Below are 27,378 nucleotides of genomic sequence, written 5' to 3'. Positions count from 1 at the left end.
AATCTATCATTTCACAAGAAAAAGGAAAACTTTAGAACTATGTTGCGTTGTTCATTTTAGACCTGCAATCGGTCTGATTTCTCTGCGCGTATACTTGATGCGGCTATGCAAATCCATCCGGACAGGTCCAAATGTTTGCCACATGTGAATGCTTATTCGTTGTTCCAAGCGAAACGATAACGAAGGCGAGACCTTTCGCTAAATCGCGCTCGAGCGATTTTTATCACGGCGATGTTACGCGCACGCAGAGAGGAGAGATGAAAACATTTTCTAGTTTACTTTTGCAGCTGCGAGAGCGTATCGCAGACGTCTCGTGAGAAAATGTACTGTCGCGTGGATACACTGGTCAAAATTGACGAAAATCGGTCCGAGAAACTGAAATTTAAAGAACAGTGTCCTAATCATCCTGATATCTTCGATTGTTAATTATATTTCAATATTTGGTTTTTCAGGAATTTTAATTTTTGCATTTTGAAGTCTATATGTTCTAAGAGTATTCGATATTTCATTTCCTTCAATTCTTGGAAATTTATTGGAATTTTGTATAACTCAATTTCTTTGCCAATTATGTTCTTATATGTATATTATGCTTTAAAACAAACTACGCTGGAAATTATATGTTACGATTTACGCGTTTTAAATTATTAAAATCGATACTTTATCGATATTATCGACAATCGACATGTATTGCGATATATCAAATGTTATTGCGTAAGTGCCGTAATCGAGTTTTGCCAGACACAGTGAGGGTGCATCCCGATGGAGCGATTTCGCGGGAGCGGAACGAGCGGATCCACTGGGATCCACCAATCACAGGATTGTTTCGACGGAATCTTTGAAAGGGTTCTATCAGAACGATCCCGTGATTGGTGATCCGCTGATTCAGCATTCCGCTTCCGCGTGATCCGCTCCATCGGGAGCACCCTCCCGCTCCATAAGAACATGTGATGAGAGTGCTGCCCATCTTTTATTTTGTAATTTGTCCGGCCACGTGTCTGTCAACGCGGTGGAAGGCATATAAATTGCTCGTCGCCAGTGTGGTCGGACCATTTCGGACGACGTTTCTTAGACTATATCAACTCTAGCGTGACCGAATTTTGTCGACAATTCTCAAGGAGAAGCTCATAAATTCATCATTTGGCAAACCCGTTTTATCATCGGTAAGTTTGCTGCCAAGAAAACAGTCCCTTTAATCAGCTGCATTTTCTTGCACCGACGAGCACGTCCGAGCGGAACGAGCGCAGAAAATTTAAGAAGATCGATCGCGTCGCGAACGGAGTGCTCGCACCTACCTACATTTTTAATTTCCACGAACGAGCGGTCAGAAAGTTGTCTACTGATAAAAGAGCCCTTCAATTCTGGACAGAAAGAATATTTCTTTTCCTTTTTTAGCACTTTGTACAAATAAGATTTCTCCTAGTTTGAGTTTGAAAAGCTAGACTTTAATTTTTTTTATTATCGGTGACTTATCGTGACTTTATCGCGTCTTATCGCGTTTCGCAGCTTTTTTTATCACATGCGCTATCTCATAAATTGCATGTTGTTATCGTGTATACCAGATGTGTACGCGTTCAACTCTTTGTTCGCGATGAAATAAACTTAAGAAACCGATTGTTATAATTATATATTAATATGTATACGTTCAACTCTTTGTTCGCAATGAAATAAACTTAAGAAACAGATTGTTATAGTTATACATTAATACTTTTAATATATTAACTATATATATAATTACATGTATAATTATATTAATATATATTATTATTTTATATATAATTATAAAATTAATAAAATTAATAACGAACAATGTTACTATTAATTGTAACAAATCAATAATAGATTATATTTTTAATTAATATTTGATACTGAGATGGCAAAAATTTTTACTGGGCAGACAATGACTTCGACAGAGAAAGGTTTCGCAACGACAGCAATTCATGCTGGACAAGATCCTAAGCAGTGGAATCATCGCGCTATTGTACCTCCCTTGGTGATGTCTACTACTTTTGAACAGGATGCTCCAGGGCACCACAAAGTAAGAACTAAACATATGAATGACTCATCAAAATTCAGCTATTTATAGTTCTTAGCAATTGCTTCCTCTTACTTAACCAATTACTATCAATTACAGCTAGCAGAAACTGCATTAAATTTTTGTAGCTATTAATAAAATTAAAATTATATATAAGTTGCAAAAATAAAATTATATTCTTTTTTTTATAAATTAACTTATATCGAAAAATTGAATGAAGAAAGGAAAAGAAATGATAATTGAATAGTTAAATAAATGACGATTTAATAGCCAAATACGAGTCAAATGTGCTATATTGTCAGAGTAAATATATTTCTATATATTCAAGCATTTGGAAAAATTTTAGTCTTTTTCCATATCAATCTGAGGTGAATATAAATATATAGTTCAAATGTCAAATAACAATTCGCAACTCGATTGCGTCTGCTTATCAAATCTTCACTTTTACAGAATTTTCTACAGAGAACATGTGACAACTTTATTCTTTTGGATATAATAATTAAAAAATACTTACAAGTTTGAAAAGAAGACTTTGCATACTGACGTTTTAATTTTAACTGTTTTTTAGGGATTTGAGTATGGCAGGAGCGGAAATCCCACGCGTAACGTACTGGAAGCATGCCTGGCTGCTTTAGAAAATGGCAAACACGGCTTTTGCTTTTCTTCCGGATTAGGTGTTACGACTGTTATAACAGCTTTATTAGAGGCAGGCGATCATCTCGTCGTTGGGGACGATCTCTACGGCGGGACAAATCGTTACATCCAAAAGTGTAGTAAAGGCATCAAATATACTTTCATTGACACGACCAATGTACAAAACGTTATAGATGCCATACAGCCAAATACTAAGGTTAGATAAAAAATTAAAAGTAATGATTGTATTATCTAAAATTATTTTAGATATTAATGATATTGTATTTTAAACATATCATTATATAGTTTTTAAATATCATATTAGTTTATTTTCTGCATTGTAACTTGTTCTGTTGTAGATGGTTTGGCTAGAAACACCGACAAACCCTTTGATGAAGCTTACAGATATCAAAGCTGTCGCTGACAGTTTGAAATCTCGTCCAGACATTATACTAGTAGTCGACAATACTTTTCTCACGTGCTATTTTCAAGTAAGTTTCAGACATATTTTTCAGAAAAATTATATTGAACTGTACGTATTCAATATGAAAGAAAGTACAACTAATATATTGTGTTTTAAAAACAGAAGCCTCTTGATCTTGGTGCAGATATAGTCATGTATTCTTTAACCAAATATATGAACGGGCATTCAGATATCATTATGGGCGCCGCGATTACGCGCCGGGACGATCTCGCGAAGAGATTGCGATTTCTACAAAATGGTAAATAAATCAGTGAGAATTTTTCCGAGCCATGCATTTGAAGATTTTGTATAATATCTCTTTCTTTATCTAGCCATGGGTATTGTTCCATCACCTTTCGATTGCGCTATGGTCAACCGTGGCTTGAAAACGCTTGAACTCCGGATGCAGCAACACATGAAGAATTGTTTGACCGTGGCTGAGTTTCTTGAATCTCATCCTTGCGTTGAAAAAGTGTTTCATCCATGTATGTACAATTTCTTATCTTCCTCCTTATCACGTGTTCTTAAAATAGAAGTATACTTTTGTTATCTGTTGCATACTCTAGTTATCTATAATTAATGTCCCAATAATCAATGCAGTGCTAAAATATTTACAAGATAAAATGCATGCGTTACAGATCTCCCGTCACATCAACAACATGAACTCGCGCTTAGACAAACATCAGGACACAGCGGAATGGTCTCTTTCTACCTGAAAGGGGATTCTATACGTTTTCTGAAAGCATTGAAAATTTTCAGTCTGGCTGAATCCTTAGGCGGTTACGAATCGCTAGCCGAATTGCCGTAAGTATCGAAAATATGTGTATTAAATAAATATATTTTTAACATATTTTCCTCATTTAGATCCATAATGACGCACGCGTCCCTACCGGAAGATGTACGAGCAAAATTAGGTATAACCGATCAATTGATTCGTCTATCTGTTGGAATTGAAACGGAGCAGGATCTCGTAGCCGATATCAAACAAGCGTTAGATGCTTGTCAATGAATTAATGAATGTAATTAGATAACCGCGAAAGTAATAGCAAGTATTTGTACTAATTATATTATAAATTTGTACTAATTATATTATAAATAATATCGAACATCTGTAGTATCAGTAGGTATATAAAGAAATTTTATTTTTATAAAACTCTTTTATACATTCCCACAGTTCTCACATTTACATTAGGAACACTTGTATAATACAGCAATAATCAGATGCTTTTTGACACATGTGATCACTTATCCTGATTTTTTTTGCTTATCATACCTGTCAGACGTTTCTGAACGTGTAAATAGATGTATGCAAGTTTGGAAACAATATAAATTACATTTCGTAGTAATATCTAATTAATGTTATATATTACAGATTGCGAACGAAAAAAAAAAAACTAATTGCTTTTAACAGATCACAAAAATTCACTGGCAATCACAAAATTCAACAAAACATGATTTCCATTGATTGTACTTCGTCTTAATTCTACAAACATGTACTGTCTTGCGTCCCACTGAACAGAATACTGCTGTATAAAACTGGATATTGTTTGTACTACCAATGCAATATGTTTGATGCAGTGACACATGTTTCTTCTCCCGTACGCACGAATCATTGTAGACTGAAAAATTGTCCTACTGCAAATTGATCTTCGACGAATATCGTAACTTCGTTCTATTTATCCTATCATATTCCTGTGCCCGATTGTACAGCAACACTCCCACGATGACGGAGGAAGTGCCGAGCGCCGATAATCCCGTTACGGGATTGTTAAACAGTAGAACGGAGAGCCATATTAAGAAAGCTCTCTTTGCGGTATTAGCGACACTACAATATTAGAAAATTGTGCGTTAGAATTAAGCGGGAAATGCAGTTTCGATTACATGCACAAAAGACGATTACATACCTATGTGTAACGGGACTGATATAATCCATAAGTACATAAGCGGTAATACTTTGAAAGTGAAAGAATACTCCGTTGAGAAGGAATGCCGCGAATAATTTAAAGCTCATGGAATGCTCCAGGGTAGGTAGATCGACCAACAATATCGACACCGGTATTTGTACCACAATTGACGCTAGACTGGTATAAAATTGCAGTTCTGCTGGTCTGCAAAAAATAATGTGACATTCTTTTTCTCTCTTTTATGGTTTACATTCTTACCTATTCGCACGATATTTACTACTTACGTATATTTGAAATTATCACCGCTGATCAACATTTTCGAGTAAACGTTCTGCAAGCACTCGGTTACGTTTGTGGCCATAGCGGCGATAAACCCTCTAAGATCAAAACTAATTTCATTGATGGAACACAGTGCCAGTCCACCCATTACAGGTATTAAAGATAGATTTACATATAATCCTGTATGTTCCCCTAAAAACACGATCGGTTGGTTGTGTGAACAATTCTAATTGCTCAAACTAATTACCAAAAGCTGAATTTTTATAATTATAGATTGCACTAGATACAAAGATACGTAAATACTCACCTAATAAATACCTGCTGATGAGGACGGTGAAAAGAGGTGCGCTACTCTTTATGGTTTCTGTGAAACTTACAGCTACATAATTTAACGATACTAGACCTAAGACTACCGTGGCGAACCTTGTGCAGCCTACCAGTGTCATGTGCTTGTAAAATCCTGGAGGTCTCATCAATCTTGAACTAGCTTTGTACATACCACAGGGAAAGTACATTTGTATCAATCCGCATATTGCGGTCATCAACATTTGGCAAGCACCTGCAATTCAGAACGATATTTATAAAAATATGTATGCACAATGCAAAAGGGAAGCTATGAAACGTTAGCAGCTGACATGTCAAATATTGGAATGTTTTAATACTGATATCATAACGATACGAAGATACTATGACATTATATCAACTATGAATTTTTTTTTTATTTCTACACAGATAGCCCTCGAGGCCTCGAAACGATCGTTTGCTTACCCAGGATGGTGGGATCACCTTCCATGTAGGACAGTATGTATTTGTTTAGAAACAGAGTACACCCGCTGAAGACGTACCACAGGGTGAGAAAGAGGAGGGCTCGGGGATTGAACAGACCGCCCTTCGTGTCGCTTGTCAGGACGATCACGTCCTCCCTCTTCCTGACGTGATCCGCGTGCTGCTTCGGCTGGGCATCCTGGGGCACGGGCGACTCCTCGGCATCCCCATGGGCGGTCTGCGGATAATTGATGCGCACATAGTTCTCCATCTCTCGTCCACTCCCTACCTCTCCGGTCCTCGCGTAAACGCGAGACACGAGGCGCGAGAAATCACATTTTTCACGCCGCCCGGAGAAACTTTTTCCGTCCTTGGCGCTCACGCGGGTTAGGTTAGGTGGACGGAGACTGTCAGTCACTGACAGTCACGCCGATCAGGCCGCGCCGCGGTTTTTCAACAACGTCGGCGATCGGCCGGGCCGGTCGCACTGGTCGCAGTTGACCGGCGCTCGCCGTTGTCCCCGTTCTTGCATGACAATTGTCTCCTCTTTCGTTTACTGTGTTTTCTCTTTTTTTTCTTCACGAATAGCCACCCCTCTCGAGAGGCATTATCAACCTAGAGTCGACGAGTGTTACCTCCCTACAATACCTACTTGCACTGCTCATCTACATGTGGAAACCAACATTACCTACCGGCTTTTTTTACACTCTTCGCACTTCCTGCACTTTCTCCTACGCTTTTAAAAGTAAAATATAAAAAAAAATCCAACATTAAATTTTATAAAAAATTGCATAAAATTGTAAATGATATGAATAACAATTTAAAACAGAAAATGCGCTATTCAACACGTTATTCATGAGGAATTAATCTTACTTTAGTTATTTTTACATTTAACATTATTTTATCATAACGCATATATTTATGATAATAAAAATTCTATTGTGGAATACCTACATAGTGACAGACAAAGCTCGCTGGACAGACGTGTTAGTAAATAAAAAAAAGTCACAGATAATAATAATGTAAATATTTTTTATATTTGACTCAGTATATAATCTGTATATTTTATATCTATAACTTTATTTCGTAACTTCTTTTACGTATTACGAAAATGGACTACAAAAATAATCTCATCTCCGAGGTTTTACACAATATAAAATCTATTAACAATATCAACGGCAAAAATAATGGCATTACAATTCCCCAGCCGTACGTTTTTTAGGTGAACTTTTAAGAACCTCTTCATTAGACATTTTTGAAGAAGAGGATTTTTGAAGAAAATCTTTGTTCGCCAAAATAGCGACGTTTCTTCCAGCTATCGCACTCATTTCCATCGCACTTGCGGCCCACTCAATTGCATTGACATGATACAGAGCATCGTGCAGCTTAAAGTTACCAAGCTTCATATTTGTCGAGTAATGGGGATATGCTTTCCAACCAATTTGTTTATTCTCAGTAACCTTGATGTAAAAAAGAAAATTATTACTATACATATCTAAAAGTAAGTCTTCCCCTTGTATCTTATCTGAAATAATTATAGCAAATTTCGTACGTGAGAAAACATAACGTCTAGAAGACGTGTCTCCACAGGTGTTCTGCTGAAGATCTTCCAAACTGATGAATTTTTCTCAATTGAACCATCAACGGAATCCACTTTTCCGATCGAACTGATCTTCGTTTTATTGGGATTGCAACATAGAATGCTATCCACAGCCTCTTGCAAATCAAAGTACTTTGGTGCGAGATCCCCTTTGACAAACGTCGCATACGTTGTCTGATACTTTCCCGGAAACACCAAGTCCGGCAAATCTACAAATTCTATTTGGAATTCTTGGTCTCTCGTAAGTGGTGCAGCGATAATTACGATGTCATAAGTAGATGTCATTGTCGCGTTATCTGGAATGCATAATTCGCATCTTATTTTTTAACACATATTTAAACATTTGTGTGACAAATTTTACATTTTCCTGTCGCACCTTTATTTACGTAGGTCACTTCATAACGATGCGAATCATCGTGGTTTAGTAAGTTACGAATCTTTGTGACACGACTCGGTATTACTTTTACTTTCTCATTTCTGTAAATGAGTTGTTCCGGCACCTAAAATTTAAGCTTATACTTTACATATGTTTTGTGAGCAGTTAAGATAAGATAATAGATTAATAATTACCTTTTTATTCCCACCTTTAACAGACCATAAATCACCACTTGCCGCTACAGATATACTACCAACGAAACTTTGGATATCGGTGACGTCCTGACCGTAATTCACTACAGTAGCGCTTTCCACTAATTCATTGATCAGTTTCTCCGAGTAATCCATCCGCAAAAAATATTCTTTCGTGGACATATGCAATAACTTGGGGAAATCCTTGTTCATAGCTGACAGCAGCGCTTCGATGTTGGTAAAAGAATGCCCGGCATCTTGCAGATCGTATATCTTCGTGAAATCTTCTATCATGCTGTTTATATGTCTGCTCAAAGGAAACGTATGTTATTTTTCCTTTTTTTCTTATCTTTTATCTTTTTAATCACATAATCTTTAAATACCTCTGGAGTGTAAACGGTTGATAGCCGTATCTGTAAAATAACTTCCACATTGATATCATGGACCAATCACTTTCTATGAATACAAATTCATCTCCGTTCCATATGCCCATCTTCTCCTTGCTGGGAGATTTCTTTTCCAAACCTAAAAATCCGTGAAATCTGGTCAATAACGTTTCTCGCATATGCAATTAATATAATCGAGAGAAAGAAACGAAAAGTTGCTGTCCGTACTTACCCAAGAGTTTAACAAATTTCTGCATACACATGTTCTTGGGATGTATAATTGTACCGCCAGCCTCGACTTCATCTCCGTCGATTTCGACGGTCGCCAGTCGTCCGCCGATAGTCTTTGCCTCGTACAAATCGACATCCAAAGCTCCGGAAAACAATTCGGTGAGAAAATGCGAGGCGGACGCACCGCCAATCCCACCCCCTATAATGGCTAAAAGTCAAAGATTCAAACGTGAGTCGCGAGGTCAAGCTTAAATGTTTTGTAGATTATTGAGTGGCGCATTGAAACGAAAAATTAACTCTTACCGATACGTGGTTCGGATAGTTCAAGGGAAAACCCTTGGAGTATTAATACTCCGAGTACTAGTAACGCTGTATACTGCCTCATGGTTTGCACGCGATGCTTCATCAGGCACAAATATTAGGTTTAACGAACGTTTTGCATATTTTTTTTACCACTTCTGTACGTTACATAATTGTCATCGGTGACCTTTAACAACAATTATCAACTAATCGAAAGTCACCAAATTCGGCCGGTTCATATTTACATTTCTGTTTAATCTTCCACGTGTGGGAGTGTGTGCCGCATGCGGCGTTGTGTGTGTACTGTATGTATGTACATACATATACATATATATCCATATATGCAGCGATCACGTGACGCAGGGAGCTACCGAGCTACCAGCGGTACTGCCCGGAGTGCCCAGGTCGAGCATAGCGCTTGAATTCAGTATGGCTGTGCATGGCCCAGATAAACAGCTGGGAGTAGTCCCAGGGGCGTTTGCAGGCTACGCCGTGAATTCGCAACGCGAATCCTCCTTCTTTTCATAATGACGGAACGATCGGCGGGATAAATCCGACGTGGATACTCCGGATCCTAGACTAAAGCCTCCTGTCACGCGTGTCCACCCGCCGCGATGCCACCCGAAATCTGCCCTCGCGAAAGGCCACGATAACACGGAAAGGCCCGCGCCCCCGAAAAAATGTGTCGCGATTGCACGACGTAGCCCGTGAAACGCCGAGGCTAGGAAGCGACGACTCGCAAGGCGGTCCCCGGTCCGTAAAGCCAACCGCGCGCTTCAGCGGCCGGAGGGATAAATGCCCAACGAGAGAATAGAGATTGCGAGCCGAGCGTTGAGCCTTACGGTAATTCACCATCCCTTGTGCACGAACGTTATCTCTCTCTCTCTCTTTCTCTCCATTTACTTACGCATACTTTTATTACAACTTTTTATTCATGTTACACACGTTACAATGCATCCCCTTCCAAGTACATTCTTACACATACGCAACTCTGTACACAGTTTACAAGATTACAAGAATTAAATTACAAACAGCGAGCAGGACATAGGTACACCGGACGGTTCGTTCACTCCGTCCACCTGTGGGTGCAGTGCTGATTCGTACACACATAATACAATCTCATTTCCTCCTCAGCCCGTCTAGTTTGCGCCTGGAAAAATACAGCTTCTCTATGATTGCACTTTGGGCATGGGTGTTCCTCGGTCCTCGGCAGCGTAGGATCCGATATCACATCGGCGACGATGTGCGTTAGCTCGCTGAAAGAAAAATAAGCGATTAGCGCGTACTTAACGCAGACCCCTTGCAAACTTGAGTTTCGCGACGAGCTCGAGGCTCGCCGCACCAAAAGCTGTATCATTTTGTATAACAAAGATACTCGTGCACAAAATGATACCGTCTTTTTCCCCTCCGCGCACGTTCCGCATTTCAGTGCGAATCGTTTTGACGTTTAACCATGTTTATAATAATAATAATAGATACTAATTAATTCTCCCGAGCGACTTATTTTCAACTCACTCTATTTCGTGCATGATCTTGTTCACGTAGATGCAGTTGCTGTCCGCCAGTTGCTTGAAGTCGCAATTTCTGCACTGAAAACACACAAGCATCCCCATTACAATCCCTTCTCATACGGATTCGCAATAATTATTACGCAATTATATATAAAATAATTTAAATTGCGTCGTGCAATTCAAAGTTCCCTCGTTTCTTTCTTTTTCTTTCCCTCCTTTTTACAATAGGAAAATCCGTCGTCGGTCGCGACGTATACTCACCGCGTACATGAGCACCTTGTTCTCCTTATCCTCCTTCGGGTACAACATGTTATTGCACTCCTGGCAAAATCTGATGCCCACGAATCCCGGGCCGTCGTCGTGCGTGTCGTAGGCCGCTATCTTCGACATGATCGCGCGCCAAATTGATCTACTCCGGTTTTTCGGTGAATATCGGGCGAAATTATCGCGTCAAGATCGCCGGTGATTTCGAACGTTGTCGATCGACGCAAAAACAACAACAACAACGTAGCGCGTAGCGGCGAGATCGATCGGCGCGCCATCTGTCGGCACGCTCGAGAAACTAAGGGCCGCTTCACACGGCGCGGATCTGATTTACCCGCAGATGTGCCATGCCGGAGCGAGATTTTTCAAAATTTTGAAATTTGCCAGTAGTTTCAAGAATTTCGAAGTTTTGAAAATCTCCGAGATGCGCAGAAGACTCGAAGAATCGATTGAACTTGTAATTTTGAGTTCTTTCAGCTCCGATTGGTGTAAAAGACATATATTTTTTTTATTTAATTATCCGCGATGTTATCGGAGGATTGCAGGTAAAGTTTATAAAAATTAATAAAATCCAAATTTTTATCTACAATAAAATCCAATGGGCAAAACGAGCTTGTTGAAGTTGGGTGGCTGTTGGTGTTATTTAACTGCTGTGTGCTTGACCAATCGGATTCGAGCATGCGCAATAATTTAGCTGTCAATACCTGTCATACCTGTAATATGCTATACGTTTACGCGAGCGTTACTTCTGTAGTAATTTACGATAATTCACTCGTTTACGCGGAGTAAATTATCGTAAGTTACTACAAAATCCCGTTTACGCGAAGGAATTATCGTAAGTTACTACAGAAGTTAACGCTCGCGTAAAACGTAGTAATACTTGAAGATTTACCGAAAGGTGCATTTGGAATAAGGAATCGGACAAAAGGTTTGTGCCTAGCTGTACTTTTTACACTTCTTTCGTCCCCCTCTTTCCATCCCAACGTCCGAATCATATATCTATATTTCATTCAGAGTGCAGAAGGTGCAACATCGTAAAGAACAGACATAAGGCTCGTGGCAAAAAGAGCCAATCAAAATAAATGACTATTAGACCCGATCTACAATGGGTGTTGTAAGTCGTAAGTCGTAAGAATTGACCAATCACAGTCCATTATTCTCCTTGCGGTCGAAGAATAATGAACTGTGATTGGCCAATTCTTACAATTTACGACTTAAAACATCCATTGTAGATCGGGTCTTATAAAACTTTGTCTCGCGATGAACTAACTAAATTTCTAAAATTTCCATCGCGCCACGCCTAAACGGAGAAATCTATTATTACATTTTCGCAGATTTCTCTCGGGTCCTTATCACACACACAAAAAAGGTATCTTTCTCGCGTATTACTCCGATTATCTCCCAAGCGCGATTGTACATATATGTATACATTTATCATTAACATTTAACATGTATCTTTGCGGTTTATCATCCCACGAAGTAAAATAAACATTCTTGCGTCTCTCGAAGCGAGAAAAGAAAAATCAGTAACAAATATAGTGGGAAATATAACCTGGAAAAGAACAGACCTCGCACGTACGCTGTACATATGCACGGTACATAATGCATATCGTTCGGGGCTTCGGGCAGTTTCCACGAGATCGTTCGCGACAACGGTCCCGCGCGTAAAAAACGAGCGCGCAGCGAAAGCGGAATCGAGCAGCGGAGAAGCGGTGTACCCGGGTGCGATTGTCGATCGCTTACCGCAGCCGGTTTGCCGTGTGTAGCGGGGCTTGCCGTCGTCGCGCGGAAAAAGGCCCACCCAAGAGGCGCGTCTAAGAAGGGAATCAACCGCGGGTTCGTCGGCCAAGATCGACGCAAGTTTCGCTGCGCGGTGACGGATGCGCGCTAGAGGCCCGTCGCGACACGCTAGCTTAATTCTAGCGACACTTATTACGGATAGAGTGCGCCCGGGGACCCCGCCGTCGGCGTCGAGGCATCGGTAACGCGAGGCCGTTCAGCCCGGCTAGACCGAGTAAGTATCGATCAACCGGAGGGGGCCGACGGGCCGACGGTACCCCGGACCCCCCGGTTCGATTCTCGCCGCTCTATCCGCCCGTTCTCTCGGCTCCTCGCCTCGGTCGCTCTTCCCGGGTTCTCTCTCTTTTTCTCTCTCTCTCTCTCGCGCTCCTTCCCCGGAATCTCTAGCGTCGGATGTGTGACATACATGTGTACGTATGTACGAGCGGTTCTCAGGCACACGCTACTCCAAGCTAGTGTGCGCCACCTATATATATACATACACGTATATAAAAAGAGGGAGAGAGAAAGAGACGGAGCGACAACGCGGATGTACCCTCTCCCTTTGCCCCGCCACGGTCTTACCGCTCCCCTATCCCCTCTCCCCGCCTCTTCGCACTTTCCCCCCCAAACTCCTTCCTGTCGTGGCTCCCCACTCCCCACCTCCCCTCGCCAGTGTGTAAATCTCGATGGCCGAATATGTTTTCTTAAGGGATTCTTCTCCGTGAGCGACGGAAGATATTTCTGAGAGTGCGGAGCCGGGCGATTAAAGGCCTACCTAGGGGAAACCCGTGAGTGCTCATTGTCAGTTCGAATCATCGTCATAGGCGTGCGGGTGCGTGGCGAGACAAGACGAGACGGGACGAGACGAGGCGCGGTGCGGCGCGGCGCGTGGCGTTCTGCGTCGCTTATCCCGAGCGTGTTAAGCGTGCGGACGAGGGTACGACGCGCCTCGCGGCGTCGCCGTGGGAGAGGAGAGACCGCGTGAGAAGAAACGAGAAAGGCGGCGCGTACGCGCGGACTCACGCAAGTACGCAATGAACGAACGGTGAAATTTTTATAGGTGCCCCGGAGGCGTTTTTGTGGGGGGTGACGGGGTGTCGCCTCTCCCGCGGAGAACGACAGAGAGAGAGAGAGAGAGAGAGAAGGAGCGATCTCAGCGATCCCGTTTTTACTCACGCCGCGGAGACGCGAGACGAACAAGCGCCGAGCGCACCACCCGGCATCCGACATCGTCGGGCACGCGCTCCCCGCGGCAGCGACGACATTTCGCTCGCAGTCCGTCACTTCGCCCCTCCGTCCGTCCGTCTTTGACCGACTCCAGGGAGGTACAACACGTGATCGCCCGGACGAGCGAGTGCCGTCAAAGAGACGCGTCGTTCTTTCATTTCCGTTCGCATCTACTTGCCGCGAGCCGAACGAGCGAAGTGAGTGAGAGTGCTCGTCTCCGCGACGGGAACGCGCGCGGCTGTGCGCCGCGCGTTGGTTTGTCACCCGCGTGTCCGCCCGAACGGCTGACTCGGTGGATTTCTCGGCCGGCGCGGCGGCGCCCGTCCCCTCGCCCGATTGCCGATCGATTCGCCGACGCCGCGCGCTCGATCGCGTTCGAATCGGGATTCGGGGCTCTCCCCCGGGTGGATTTTACTCCGATTCTCCGTCTACAATAAATGTTGGAATAATAGCGTCGCGTCGCTGAGTATGAATGTGTGGCGTGCCGTGCGTGCGTACGTTCGTGCCTATATTTGTATGTGCTGTGAGTCTGGCGCGTACGTGCGTCTGACATACGTGTATGCGTGCGTTCTCTGGGGGTGTGTATATGTGCGCTCGTATATCTCGCTTTTTTATGCGCGCGCGCGTGCGAGTGTCTGTGTGTACGTGTGCACGGAATTGTTGTTCCGCTCCAGACCTATGCCAGACAGCCATATTGTAATTTTTTTTTAACTCCACCGCCGTGTCTTCCCTCGCGTTAACCTAGCCTCGGTTCCGCCGATAATCTCTTTTGTTCGCGCGCGGCTCGATCGCCGTTGCTCGCGGCGGGCTGTATACGCGAATACGCGTGCGGTCGCCCGCGATCGCGGACGATACCCCGTTTCCGGAGGCGAGTCCGAGTCCGGCGGCCGGAGGCCAGAGGCCCGGGCTGGCTGGGCCCCCTCGCGAGGCCCCCGTCCAAGTCTTTGTCTTTGTTCCGATGACGTTCCCGCGTTCCGCGCACGCTGCTCTCCCGACGCCGCTACGCCGTGGACGACGCGTCGCTTCCCGCGACAGCTGAAAGGGGGATCGCGCTTTTCGGGAAACGCGCGAGTCCGGAGGCCCCCCCCCCGCCCCGGGGGAATCCAGGCGCCGGAACGTCAGATTCGTCATTTGTTTCGTTAATTACGGCGTCCGAAAATAACTCGCGGAGAAGAGAGGCCCTTCTCGCGGCCGTGGATGCGCTTCTCCGAATCCGAATCTTCGAGTTAGCGGTGTGTCGGTGCGGCCTTTGTTGTAGGCTCTTTTTTTTCTTTTTATTTTTCTTTCGTGCGTTTCCATTAGCGTGCCTCGTGTGAATGCGCCGCTTTGTTGAATTATTAGTACGCGAGCGACGTACAAAAGATTTAAGAGACGTCTGAAGGACCGTAGGCTCTTCGAGACTTTTCTTAGTCGTCGCATTTTTAGTTCGTTTTATCGTTTTTAGGAGATATATTCTCTAGAGTGATTTCCGTAATAAAGTGTGCGCTCGAAACAAAATACTATCTTTTCGCGACGATTTTGCGAGATACATCGAGGTGATTTAGAATTTTAGATTTCGAATTATCTTGGTTTTTTTTTTTAGACAGGCGACTTGTCCTGCATCTGAGCTACGATGGAGTCTGGAAATAGCCTGCCCAATCCGGGCACTTATCCCGGAGGAGATCGCCAACAGTTCTGTGTATCTTGGAATTCCCATCAGTCGAACATGCACAGTGCGTTTCCAAAGTTACTCAGCTCGGAGCAGTTCGTCGACGTGACTCTGGCTTGTGACGGAGGCTCGATAAAGTGCCACAAGGTTGTGTTGTCCGCCTGCAGCGACTATTTGGAACGTCTTCTGTTGGAGATACCGTGTACCCATCCTGTCATCTTCCTGAGAGACATGAAAATGTGGGAGCTTCAAGCCCTGGTTGAGTTTATGTACCGTGGAGAGGTGTACGTCGAGCAACAACAACTGGCTACATTGATGCAAGCGGCGGAAGTTTTGCAGGTACACAGCCTCTTTGACTTGTCCGATAATGCCTCTAGTTCCAGTCACTTTTTGTTTCTTTTTGCATTTTTTACTATTTTTAGCCGGAGTCTTATCTTAACAAAGACTATAACATTTTAATGTAAAAAGTATAAAAATATATAATTATACAAGATAAGTAAAATATTAACGTGATAGTATAATTTTCTGTGCACTAATACGCAAAAGAATACTTGACGATATATTATACATTCTTCGATAGGTTCGTGGCTTATCCACTCAGGGCGAGAGCTCGGTGAATGAGAGCAATACACAATCGTGCGATTCTAATGCACCCGTCACTCCGTCGACTCCTACTCATGGCGACAGCAACTATAAGGCGGATACTTCGTCTAACGACGGAAGTACCTCTGACTTTCTCTGCACGCCAATGGCTAGCACAGGAAACAACTCGTCCGCTATCACTCCTCCTGTCTCATCACAAAATCCCAACTCCTCCAACTTCGTAAACATGGAACATAGCGAAGCGCTGCAACATTTAGAAAAAGCTCTTAGCGCTTGCGAGGCGACTCTCACCGAAACCACGGGTATGGTAAAAATGGAGCCCGATGAGCAGTTTGTACAGCAGCAGGATGTCAAACCATATTCCATTAGCATGGTATCCAGTAATAATTGCAATCCTAGCAGCCCATTTCCTGCGATCGAAGGTGAGTCTTTGACCTGATCTTTCTGGCTTTACCTGTATATGTCACTTGACTGTATGTTGATGCATGCTAAATATCATGGCATCTTTTTAAGGTTATCAAAGACGACAAAGGCGTTCGGAAGAGGAACTCAAGCAAGCTTCGGACATGGTGGCACGCGGCATGACATTTCAAGTAGCCTCGGAAAAGTACAAGATACCGATCAGCACAATCCGTTTCTATATGGTCAGAAAGGGCATTCTGCAGAGGCGAAAACGCGGCCGCGGCTCCAGTAATCTCGGTATGAATAGCCAGCCGAGTAGTCCGGCCAGTCCACCGTATCATATGATGAATTATCGTTTGCCGGAGAGCCTAAATTCCAGCCTACCGTAGTGCTGTACAAAGAAGTAGTGAGTTTTTTTAGAATTCAGTTTTGAATCGGACAAACTTTTTATTGCCGCCTCATCAGAGCTGTTCCAGACCGTTTCGTTGGTTTTTATACTTTTAGCTCCTTTACACTGAGTTCTCATATATTTTATTTTCCTCCTTTTTTTTAATTTTATTTTCAGTTTACATATCATTATTCATTCGTATTCGTAGCGGCGCGTTCGCGCGCTGGTTCACAAGACTACTATGTTTACAGTGTATAACGTGTTTCTGCATTTATGCCATTATCGATCCAGTGTGCATTCTGGAGATATAATTTGTGTCTCGAACAGCTCCGCTCCATGTATATACAAAAAAGATACCATATGTAAAAGTTCGGACACAGCATTAAGTTAAGAAACTTGCAGGCGATCGTGTCTTACATCCATGTTTATGTTGGATTCAGTGTCCTTAGGAAGACTGCCTGATAAACCCAGTTTTTTTTCTATTTTTTTTCTTAAGTACAAAGATGCAGATGATTATTGTAATGTAGAGTGTACTGGAATATTAACGTGTATTGTATTATAATAACGTTGCGTAAAGCTAACGGCAGACTATACGGCAGACGCGATACGTAATTCATGGTTCGCTGTTCGTAAGAGATTCGCGAGTGGAAACAGATTCGGTTTGCCAATGGAGCGATTTTTCGACGAAATGAGAAGTTCGCGAATCAATTATTCGTGTTCGTTTGTATAGAAGCGCATTATAGTGCAAACGATGAACCACAGTTCGGAAACAGCTAGTAGACGTGGGGTGTTTGATAGCTTCGTGATATAGAACGGTCGCTTATCAAATAAAACAAAAAGGCACAGAGACAAAGAGGGATTTGTTTCTCAATCTTGTCGTTTGGCATAAGTTATTTTCCGAGTTTTGAGATTGAACATATTCCTTAAGATATTATTCCTTAAAGACGCAAACAAATTCAAGATCTTTTTGGCAATTGTGTCTCGAAAAATTGAGAAGGATAGAAAAACCATTCTTATACTCTCACTAATATCTGCGACATCTTCCAACGTCCTCGGTTTACTCAGCCGTTTGGAAGGCGTTTTTTAAGCGCATTTTTCGTATGACGGATTTCCATGAATCTACTGCGAATCGAGAATTGTGAATCACGAATTTATGATAATGCCGCATAAGATTTAAAAGGGCAGTCTATTTTGAAATTTTATTAGAATTCTGTCTTGAATGTAATAATATGTAAAGAATATAGTAGTATGTAAAGAGACAAAAGAATGAAGTTTATGATTTGTACGATAATATTATTCTGTTTCAGAACAAAAGAAATGTTGAATATATATGAATATTCATATATATATCTATATATGAAAAACACTTGTGCACGCTCTGCTTCTAAAAAATAAAAGCTAAATTTTTCCAAATGACGGTGCTTTAAGAGGGTATTCTGGTTTGAAAAGTCATAAAAGAATGTATTTTTCAGGATTTTTTTGTGGGGAAACAAAAAAAGCGAATAACGCTAAACTTTGCATGTTCTTTAGCCTTATTTTAAGAATATAATTTTTATTTTTTAAATAACAAAAATGTTCTTCTTTTTGATGTTATCATATCTTGGTCACTAGGAGGTGTAAATATGATGGACGGTGTAAATGATTCTAGCTGTTCTAGGTATCTAGATATCTAAAACGCAAAAACCAAAAATTTTCTTATTCGGGAGAAGGCTATCATCTGAATTAGAATAAACATTATATTATTTTACATTTATTAGTTTTTTTTTAAATAAAATACAGGATATTACATAGAAAAGAGGAACCTTTTGTTACTTAAAAAATTCCTACAAAAATTCCTGAGAAGTACCTTTTTTACGACTTTTTCAAATCTCAGAATACCTCCTTAAAGCCAAGTTTCTAATTTTTCTCTAAAATTATTTTTGTATACATTTTTTTTAATTTAGCTTTTTTATAGGTTTAAACTCTTAATACAATATTGAAAAACATGTCTCAAGTTAACCCTTCGTGGTCACTAGGGGTCAGCATGACCTCACAAATTTTTCAAAGCAGAATTACACTAACGATATTACACTTTGCAATTTTTTTTCAATATGTTAATATTAAATAATTAACAAAATTAATATTGCGGCAGGTTTTACAACAATTTAGAAAGGTTAAGTAATTTTTTCAAATCAAAATAATGAAAACTGTAAATACGGCAGCCGATTAAAGTCGCTGGGGTTTGTTTTGAAATCGGTGTGACCACGAAGGGTTAAAAAAGGTTGATTTTTTCCTGAGATACCTATTGTGCACGTTAATTTGAAAAAATAATCTTGAGAAAAAAAATAGTTTTTGAGAAAGTACTTTTTTTTGAGAATTTTGAAATAAACTGCCTTTTTAATATTCGTTCTCTCGTATAAAACAATCGTACGCGAGAACACTCCATCTGTCATCCATCATGAATTAATATCGAAAATATTAATTCCATACTTATAAGTACTTGTGCGTTGTAACGGCGTCATACTTATAAGAGAAATGTCACTAAAGATCAAAATATTAGGTCGAGCGGTTGAACAAATGTGTTTAAAATCTTATTATTTTGAGACTTTTTTATACGCAGGATTTGTATGTAAGCGCACTTAATAAGACGTTCATTGACGAGAATACAAGTTGTATAGGATATTCATATATATCTATGATAAGAATTCCTTCATGCTGTGGACGAACGCTACGCGTATGGTTGATTATCAGCCGTGTTCCGTTCTTCTACTTAGTGACCGATGTAGTTAGCCTATATATGGATATAGTGTGAGATATGTTTTTGAATCCTGCATCAATATCGCGCGTAATAAGACGGATTTACAAAGTACAGTTCAAAAAAAAAGAAAAGAAAAGACAAAAAAACAGAAAAAGAGAAAAAGAAGATTGACTATGTCATATAACTGCTATTTTTTTAATGACTCGAAATGTTTTTGAAGAAAAGGCATTCATAGCATAAGTTATTTTTTATTAAATCATATTTATATATGGTTCAGTAAAGCTCAGCTTGCTCTCGTTAAGTTATCTGTGGCATCTGTACACATGTACGTATTTACCGAGTATTTATCTTTTTGTATTTTTAAATAACTACCCTACCAGGGGTAGACAGATTCTTAGTTCTGACACGCTTTATATTCCGCACCAGAGAGTGACGCTTAAAGATCAAAAATGTATACAGTTGTAGAAAGACAGGAGAAGTTGTCCATGATCGATTAGTCACTATGTTTAAGACTGGTAACACGTGGCTAATATAACCAGATTAAAGTCTTAGACACAGCAATCCTCAATCTATTATATAAATATTTTTGTAGGCACTTTGTCGAGGAAGGTTTCTTCTTTCTGCCTTTATTCTATATATACCTTGATAACTTATACAGTAAGAGGAACCGGTATTTATTCAAAGTTTACCATTTAGCTTTGTTGAACATCACAAGAGATGGAACGATCATGACGTATGTAGTGTAATGCTTTTTACATGCATAGTGTACAAATAACAGCATTTGTAAATGACGATAAGAATTACCTGATGTCTGTAAAAATCGACTGGCGTAACGCCGCCGGTCTCTCGGTTGTTTTTTACGGACACTGGTTCTGCCTTTTCAAAGAAGTTTAATTGTGTGACAACAACTGTGTGGCGCGCATACAATGTAATTGTACGATGTATTGCCTTTGTTAAATAGCATTTTGGATAAAGCCATATTTTTCCATGCAACGCAATAATCCAGCAAAATAAATTACAGTTAAACTGAGAAGCAGCCTAAAATAGGAAAGAGTGCCAGATACAAAACAAAAGTGGATATGAACAATAACACATAGAAGATAAAGTAAAGTTTATCTATCACTTAGAGTATGTAACTGCCTTTCTCTGGCCTCATACTGGATCATTAATTTATTTATATTAGACAATATACAAGATACATGTAAAGGGGAAAAAAAAACTAATCTAACTTAGAAGGCTTGTTAGAGCTTCTATTAATTGCAGTAAGACTGCTGCCATCCGACTGATGAACACATTCTCTCAAGACGCTGAAGTTGAACATTTAATCGAAACATATGTCACAGATCTTACATAATTGTATTTATTCTCATTTATCATTTCTTTATGCGATCATTACGTATTTAACAGACTCGATTGTTTCTGTACATTTCACAATATATCGAGATATATCGGAAAAGAAAAGGAAAGGAAAGGAAAGAGAAACAAGTCGCTTATTGGATAGTCAACACATGACTTGCAATTGTTGCCTGTTGTAATGTCCAATGAGAGTTGATTGAATTGTAATGACTTACTCGTATATAGCATTCTTTCCCGCGAGGAATCGGTATCGTGTAAATCATTATTCTAAGAGTTCCAGTTGACAAAGGTTTTATACGGATCTATTAAACCAGTATTTCAAACCAATGAAAAATAATTAGTTTTCTAATAATAATAATAATAACAATACAATTTTATGTGAATTTAGTACAGTGCTTAAGTCAGTAATGCTCAGCGTATCTAACAGATATTTTTAGTGGAACTCCGTGTCATACTCACATGTATCATAACGTCTTAAAGTATGTAAACTAAACCACAATCAAAGAAGTGTGAACGATACTTAATGACTATTATCATAATAGCCACTTATGATAGCAGTAAATAGGTAGCCATTTTGAGGCAGTTTATATTATATTTAATTACATTGTGTATCGCTTTGGTCTCCGTTTTTACGATGGTATTATTATTTGTAGATAGAGAATCCATAACTTTAGAATACGATTGAACCTCGAAACATTTATTTGTAAGTCTTTTTTACAGTTACCGAATATCTAATTGATTAAATAGGCAATGCAATTAAAACGAAAAGAAAGAAAGAAAGAAAGAAAAAAAGACACACTACACACATACACACGTGACATGCAGAGATCTGTTCGTGTAATCAGTACGATTGTGGATGTTTTGTCGTTTGATCTTTGTTAACTTTTGGACTATATATATATGTGCGATTACATTGAGTTGGCATCAAAACCAAGCATACTCCATATAAGTAGTATTTTTATATTTTGTTTTTAGCTTAAGTTTTTATTTTTAGTGATTTGGCTAAGTTATACATTACGCTAAGTTAAACTTTCCGAGGTAATACTTTCTGTGCGATTCAATGAACGCAGTTTATAAAGACGCTAAAATTAAAGCGAACATTGATATACTTTTGACTGTTCGGTTTATCCATTATAATTTTGTATTACGTCGGAAAGCGTTATTCACGAGACATTATAGGTCTGTTCTATTCAGTTGAACTTCTTGCACAGTTCATCTTTTCTCTTTTTCTCTCCAACGTGAAACGAAAAAGGGGAAAGATGAGCCGTGCAAGAAGTTTAGCTAAAAAGAACAGGCCTTATGTTAGTCAGTTTCCTCAATGTAGGACATGGCTTTGAAGAGTTACGTTAGTCAATTGCGTTCGTCATATTAATCTTCTTAAGAAAATGCGAGTTACAAATTGCGTTCATTATTAATCTTCTTAAGAAACTCGGAATGTAGAAATAGATATAGTTGCTTGCCTATTTACAGAACATACGTGCTTTGATGTTTCGTGAATGAGTTGTGTAGCCACAATAGACGAGTGACTTGTAAACGTTCAATTTTCTAACTAGAGTACGCATCTAATATGATCGATTATTATTAGGGATTTATATGATGTATCAGGATTATACAGTGCGCCATATTACGCCGAATCGCCGCCGACGCTTCGATCGTTGTTCTCCCGAAGTACTCGTTACTCAGTTCCCATTGCAGTACTCGCGCGACACTGTCCCGAGCGAGATTCAGTATTATATATTGTACATCACACGCGAAAGCCTTCGACTGCGTCCGTTCAACGGTTAGATCCTTAAGCATTAGATCCCGTAGGATAGTCCCATTAGTTACACTTATTATTACTACACGAATATATATTTTGCGCTGTTGTGTCGCGAGCCCGTATTCGAAAACGCTTTACAAGTGGACCCGTAGGCGGACACAAGATCACGAACGAACATGGACCGAGCGTAACGTTCGCTTATTCTTTGATGTATCAAGGAAAGACCGTTGACGCAAATTTTAATTTAATTAATGGTTTGTAATTCCACGTCGATACACGTTGAAACAAGCTCGTTCGTGCGCTTGTTCGCGTTTGTTCATGTTCTTCGCCTTCGTCGGGAATACGCTTGACGCGTTTCAACATCTTCGCTTTCGAGTGCAATGCCGTTCGACATTTCGTCGCGCCACGCCGAAATTGATTGTACTTGTCAATTAATTCCTTCGCTTTACGAGTGACGAACCCCAGGGCAGATATAAGATTTCGAATGAATATGGACTGAGCGTAACGTTCGCTTATTCTTTGATGTATCGAGGAAAGACGGTTGGCGCAAATTTTATTAATTTAATTAATCGTTTGTAATTGCACATTGATACACATCGAAGCAGGCTCGTTCACTTGTTCGCGTTTGTTCACGTTCTTCGCCTTGGGAATGTACACTTGGATTGCTTTCAACATCTTCGCTTTCGAGCGCAATGTGGTACGACATTTTGTCGCATCACGTCAAAATTGATTATATTTGTCAATTAATTCCTTCGTTGCGTCTCTTTCTCGTCGGGGACTGTTTAGCGCACGCGCATTCAGTTCTACAGGGTGCTACCGGGTTAAATCGCCAAACTTGAAATATGAATTTGGGACCTCAAAACAAACGAAATTTTCCTCTGAAACTATGCTCGCAAACACTTCGTTTAAGAGATATTACTTCATAAGTTACAGAATTATAGGAATAAATAATGTTGAAATAATCTATGTTTATCTTGTTTATTGCTTTATAGCGATCAGAATTTAACTATTGCATGTTTTGTTCAAAATGATGGCCTCCAGCCCGGAGACAAGCGGTGCACCTATCGATCACGGTGGAAACACTAGCCGTCGATCAATGACCTTCGATCTTCAAAACAATAAATAAATATTTCGACATTATTCATTCCTATAATTGTGTAACTTAAGAAGTCAATATCTCTTAAACGAAGCGTTTGCGAGCATAGTTCCAGAGGAAAATTTTGTTTGTTTTGAGGTCCTAAATTCATATTCCAAGTTTGGCGATTTAACTCGGGAACACCCTGTATAATACGGCAGTATGAATGTTTCGCGTATGACTACCGGCGTTGGAGTGACGACGTGTCTCGATTTATCAGATTGTTGTTGTCGTAAGCGCGATTTGAATACGGGTGAGAAGCGTGCGGATTCAGTGTAATACGGCAAGATATATATATGTGTACGCGAAGAATACGCGTACATACACGTATACACAGAAAACAGAAGAGACATATAAGGGACGAGAAATGAAGGAGAGCGAACTCGTCCCTGCGACTGTAATACAATTCGCAGAACGTGCCGTGCCGTTCGGTTTTTGCTGATCGCAACAAACCAGCTTTTATATAATTCGCGTGTAAGGTCACCGTCAGGGTGTAAGATCTTAATTAAAGTTGGTTACGAGTGTCGTTATAGCATATAGTAAGGCACTGCGTATATAGCGAGCGAAGTAAAAAAAAAGAAACCCACTCCAGTAAGAATAAAGAAAAGGTCCTCGAAACTAAGTATGTTGAATGTAATGCGTGGAGAATGAGATTTTCGAACGTGGACATCGGAGTTGCGTAGGAAAGAAACAGTCTTTCTGGCGCAACCAGGAGATGTCCTGGTCGTATGTGTATATGAGACACTTTTGAAAGTAGCCCTGACTTCCGAGAGAGAAAGAGAGAGAGAGAGAGAGAGAGAGAGAGAGAGAGAGAGAGAGAGAGAGAGAGAGAGAGAGAGAGAGAGAGAGAGAGAGAATTAAGAACGATGACAGATAAAATAAGTAATTGCGAAAGGGAGCTTTGCCCGAAAGAGATGTACGAAATTTGTCGCCAACGATTCACGCCGGTTTATTATATAATGATTATAATTATTTTTTATTTTAATCATCGACGTACAATTGGTACTCCACATTGTAAGATTCTCAGAAAAATATAAATTTAAAATTATATAAATATATATATATAAATATATATAATTTTTAATTTACATATATATATATATATGTATATATATTTATATTTGCAATATACATACACACATACATACATATATATATTTCTGAGCACTATTAGACTTCTGAGTATCTCTGTGGAGCTACTTTAGATTTAGCTGTACAATTGCAATAAAAAGAAAACTCAAAATACAGAAAATTCAATGCTTAAGCAAGAAATTGGTAAAATCTGATTTAAAGAGCCAAAAATTGCTAGAAAGTACGTACAATATACAATTTCTTCCATATTTTTGGTAATTTCTGTGTTAAACGAATTGTTTCATTAGGATTGGCTTGCACCAACAAGTGTATATGCATATTTTATCGGTCAGTGATTGGTATCCACCACAACCATTATGTATATTTACAATATATGTACATTCATGCATATATTGAATGAATTTGATCAGTAATCCTATAACGGAGAATCGCGTCCAACAATTCTTGCTACGAAGATAATGCTTCACTTTCCCCTCACTCTCTCCTTTATAACAATTATAACAATCGTTTGATTTTCGCGATATATAAAAATTTGATTATATGGAATATTCGGTACTCAGTTTACCGAGTTGGAATAAGTATGCAAAAAAAAAATTAAAAATTTATATAAATACATACATATGTATGACATCAATGGCACTGCAGCTCCTGGTCGAGCCTCCTGACATTTAAATATACATATATATATGATTTTATGATATAAATTTACATATAACACAGAAATATTATCGAACACGAATTTGTCATTTAAGTGATTGATTATATGACACTTTTTCTTGCCGGATTGTCACTTGAAGCGCGGCGCATATTTCGACACGCTCGTCAAGTATTGAATCGCTATGTATTGTAAGAACTGTATTTTAAGGGTTGTAAGTAAAGTTGGCGAGAGAAAAGAGGGACAACCTCGGCTTATAATTTTAAAATCGTGTAACATGTGTTAGTGAAAAAGCATGCTTCTTAGTAGGGAGTTAGGACAATGCTACGTAACAATAATTATTATAATTAAAATTAATTATGAGTATAAGGTATTTAATATAAGTGCAAAGTATTTCCTAATAAAAAGTACTGCTGAAAAAATACTTATACCTGTGTGCCTACCGCTTTTCGTCGGTCTCGCGCGTTCAGGTACCGCTCAGCCAACCTGACCGGTGAGCGACCTTTGTTCGCTTCGGGAAGTTGAGGGGGCGACGAGACCATGGGGTTTTTCTCTTTGTGAAGAGAGATATATATGCGTATAGAAGTCTTTCTTTGCGATTTTCTCCTCATTTGTTACGTGTGTCTCGGTCCGGTCGTCGACCTTGTTTTCGCACCTCCTGAGGTCTCGTACGAGAATGAAATTTTAACTTGCATCAATCGACGCTCGACCTACGTACCGGTTTACCTCGCACAATCAAACCGCCCTTCGCGTTACTTTCACACGAAGATCTGCGAGACACTCGTCAAGCGTAATTAACCCTTTGTAACATTGTAACGTCACGTGATTTAGAAGTGACCCATACATCTACATTTTTTTTAGTTTTGATAATTTAAATCAACGTTATTGTTATGTAATTTTTTTTCATGTAAGCAAGAAAAAGATCTAAGAAAACTTGAGAAAATTGTACTTAAAAGTTGCGAGGCGATTTCTTTTTTTAATTACGCACAAAGTGTTGCGTGCGGAGAAGGACTCCGTCTTGTAAAGTAGTCGCACCGACATTACCTTTGCGTTTTCGGAACATTTCGATATTTTCCAAAGTAATACTGCTGTTTCCTTGTAAAATCGCGCCTCTATGTTTGTTACCGAGAGAAAAACAACTCTCTCTCATTGCCCCGTGCCCCTCGTTGGCTCCGAGGTGTCACCGTCCCGCGAATGTTCTCGGCCGCGCGCGGTCGGGAAATTCAGAGAAATCACGGGGTTCGGTTTAATTTCGGATCGGAGGATCAGTGAACTTTCCGAAAGACGTAGTTGTAGGCAACGAGACAGCAGAGTTGTTGCTCCGCTATTACATACGTATTCGGTGGAGGCGAGAAGGCAAGGGGGATGGAGGAGGAATCTCTTTGTGCGTGCCGCCAGTGCCGACCACGCGTGCGTGGCCGTGTGTCATATGGATACGTACAGGACAATGCGGATTGTAAATGACTATTGTTGCACTAAACATCGATTATTACATATTATTGATAATTTTCCTTCGAACGTCTCGGAAATATGTCGTTTAGAATCATCGACACCGAGTGTGACTCGGGTGTCTCGTATTCGAAAAGAAATGATGCATTCGTTATCTGCGTCGAAAATTATTACACCAAAATTAAGTAATTATTAATTATCTGATTTTAA

General features: G+C 40.2%; 5 protein-coding genes across 10 annotated transcripts; 2 read left to right on the top strand and 3 right to left on the bottom strand.

Annotated features, from left to right (window-relative positions):
* The first annotated feature begins 924 nt into the window (after positions 1–924).
* Cth (Cystathionine gamma-lyase) lies at positions 925–4,281 on the top strand. Its single transcript, XM_071699011.1, has 8 exons — positions 925–1,160; positions 1,895–2,035; positions 2,601–2,882; positions 3,025–3,156; positions 3,252–3,387; positions 3,461–3,613; positions 3,767–3,932; positions 3,993–4,281. Exons 2-8 carry the CDS (start codon positions 1,898–1,900, stop codon positions 4,135–4,137), a joined length of 1,152 nt encoding a protein of 383 aa, XP_071555112.1. The 5' UTR covers positions 925–1,160; positions 1,895–1,897; the 3' UTR covers positions 4,138–4,281.
* LOC139768632 (solute carrier family 35 member E2A) lies at positions 4,246–6,733 on the bottom strand. The gene is made up of 5 exons (XM_071699012.1): positions 6,080–6,733; positions 5,619–5,870; positions 5,317–5,503; positions 5,033–5,236; positions 4,246–4,953 (listed from the first exon to the last, which is right to left on the bottom strand). Exons 1-5 carry the CDS (start codon positions 6,345–6,347, stop codon positions 4,761–4,763), a joined length of 1,104 nt encoding a protein of 367 aa, XP_071555113.1. The 5' UTR covers positions 6,348–6,733; the 3' UTR covers positions 4,246–4,760.
* A 355-nt stretch (positions 6,734–7,088) lies between these two features.
* LOC139768629 (prenylcysteine oxidase 1) lies at positions 7,089–9,470 on the bottom strand. Its single transcript, XM_071699010.1, has 7 exons — positions 9,164–9,470; positions 8,862–9,068; positions 8,627–8,768; positions 8,247–8,550; positions 8,053–8,176; positions 7,629–7,972; positions 7,089–7,536 (listed from the first exon to the last, which is right to left on the bottom strand). Exons 1-7 carry the CDS (start codon positions 9,264–9,266, stop codon positions 7,270–7,272), a joined length of 1,491 nt encoding a protein of 496 aa, XP_071555111.1. The 5' UTR covers positions 9,267–9,470; the 3' UTR covers positions 7,089–7,269.
* Positions 9,471–9,601: 131 nt separating this feature from the next.
* LOC139768633 (uncharacterized) lies at positions 9,602–26,143 on the top strand. Of its 6 annotated transcripts, XM_071699014.1 has the most exons (5): positions 12,553–12,949; positions 13,427–13,505; positions 15,527–15,931; positions 16,173–16,617; positions 16,709–26,143. In XM_071699014.1, the coding sequence occupies exons 3-5, from the start codon at positions 15,557–15,559 to the stop codon at positions 16,984–16,986; spliced, it is 1,098 nt and encodes a 365-aa protein (XP_071555115.1). In that variant the 5' UTR covers positions 12,553–12,949; positions 13,427–13,505; positions 15,527–15,556; the 3' UTR covers positions 16,987–26,143. The 6 variants fall into 6 exon arrangements, with proteins under 6 accessions (XP_071555116.1, XP_071555115.1, XP_071555114.1 ...); XM_071699015.1 differs by lacking the exons at positions 12,553–12,949; positions 13,427–13,505 and adding an exon at positions 9,602–10,003; XM_071699013.1 differs by lacking the exon at positions 13,427–13,505 and having other exon boundaries at positions 12,554–12,949.
* On the bottom strand, positions 10,073–11,199 carry Rpii15 (RNA polymerase II subunit RpII15). The gene is made up of 3 exons (XM_071699019.1): positions 10,933–11,199; positions 10,676–10,749; positions 10,073–10,416 (listed from the first exon to the last, which is right to left on the bottom strand). The coding sequence occupies exons 1-3, from the start codon at positions 11,059–11,061 to the stop codon at positions 10,227–10,229; spliced, it is 393 nt and encodes a 130-aa protein (XP_071555120.1). The 5' UTR covers positions 11,062–11,199; the 3' UTR covers positions 10,073–10,226.
* Positions 26,144–27,378: the final 1,235 nt, after the last annotated feature.

Source organism: Temnothorax nylanderi, unplaced genomic scaffold (genome assembly GCF_030848795.1).
Source record: "Temnothorax nylanderi isolate EJ_2023f unplaced genomic scaffold, tnyl_v1.0 TNYL_tig0017_pilon, whole genome shotgun sequence".
Lineage (NCBI taxonomy): Eukaryota > Metazoa > Arthropoda > Insecta > Hymenoptera > Formicidae > Temnothorax > Temnothorax nylanderi.
The sequence above is the reverse complement of the archived record's forward strand: the minus strand, read 5'-3'. Positions and strand labels throughout refer to the sequence as shown.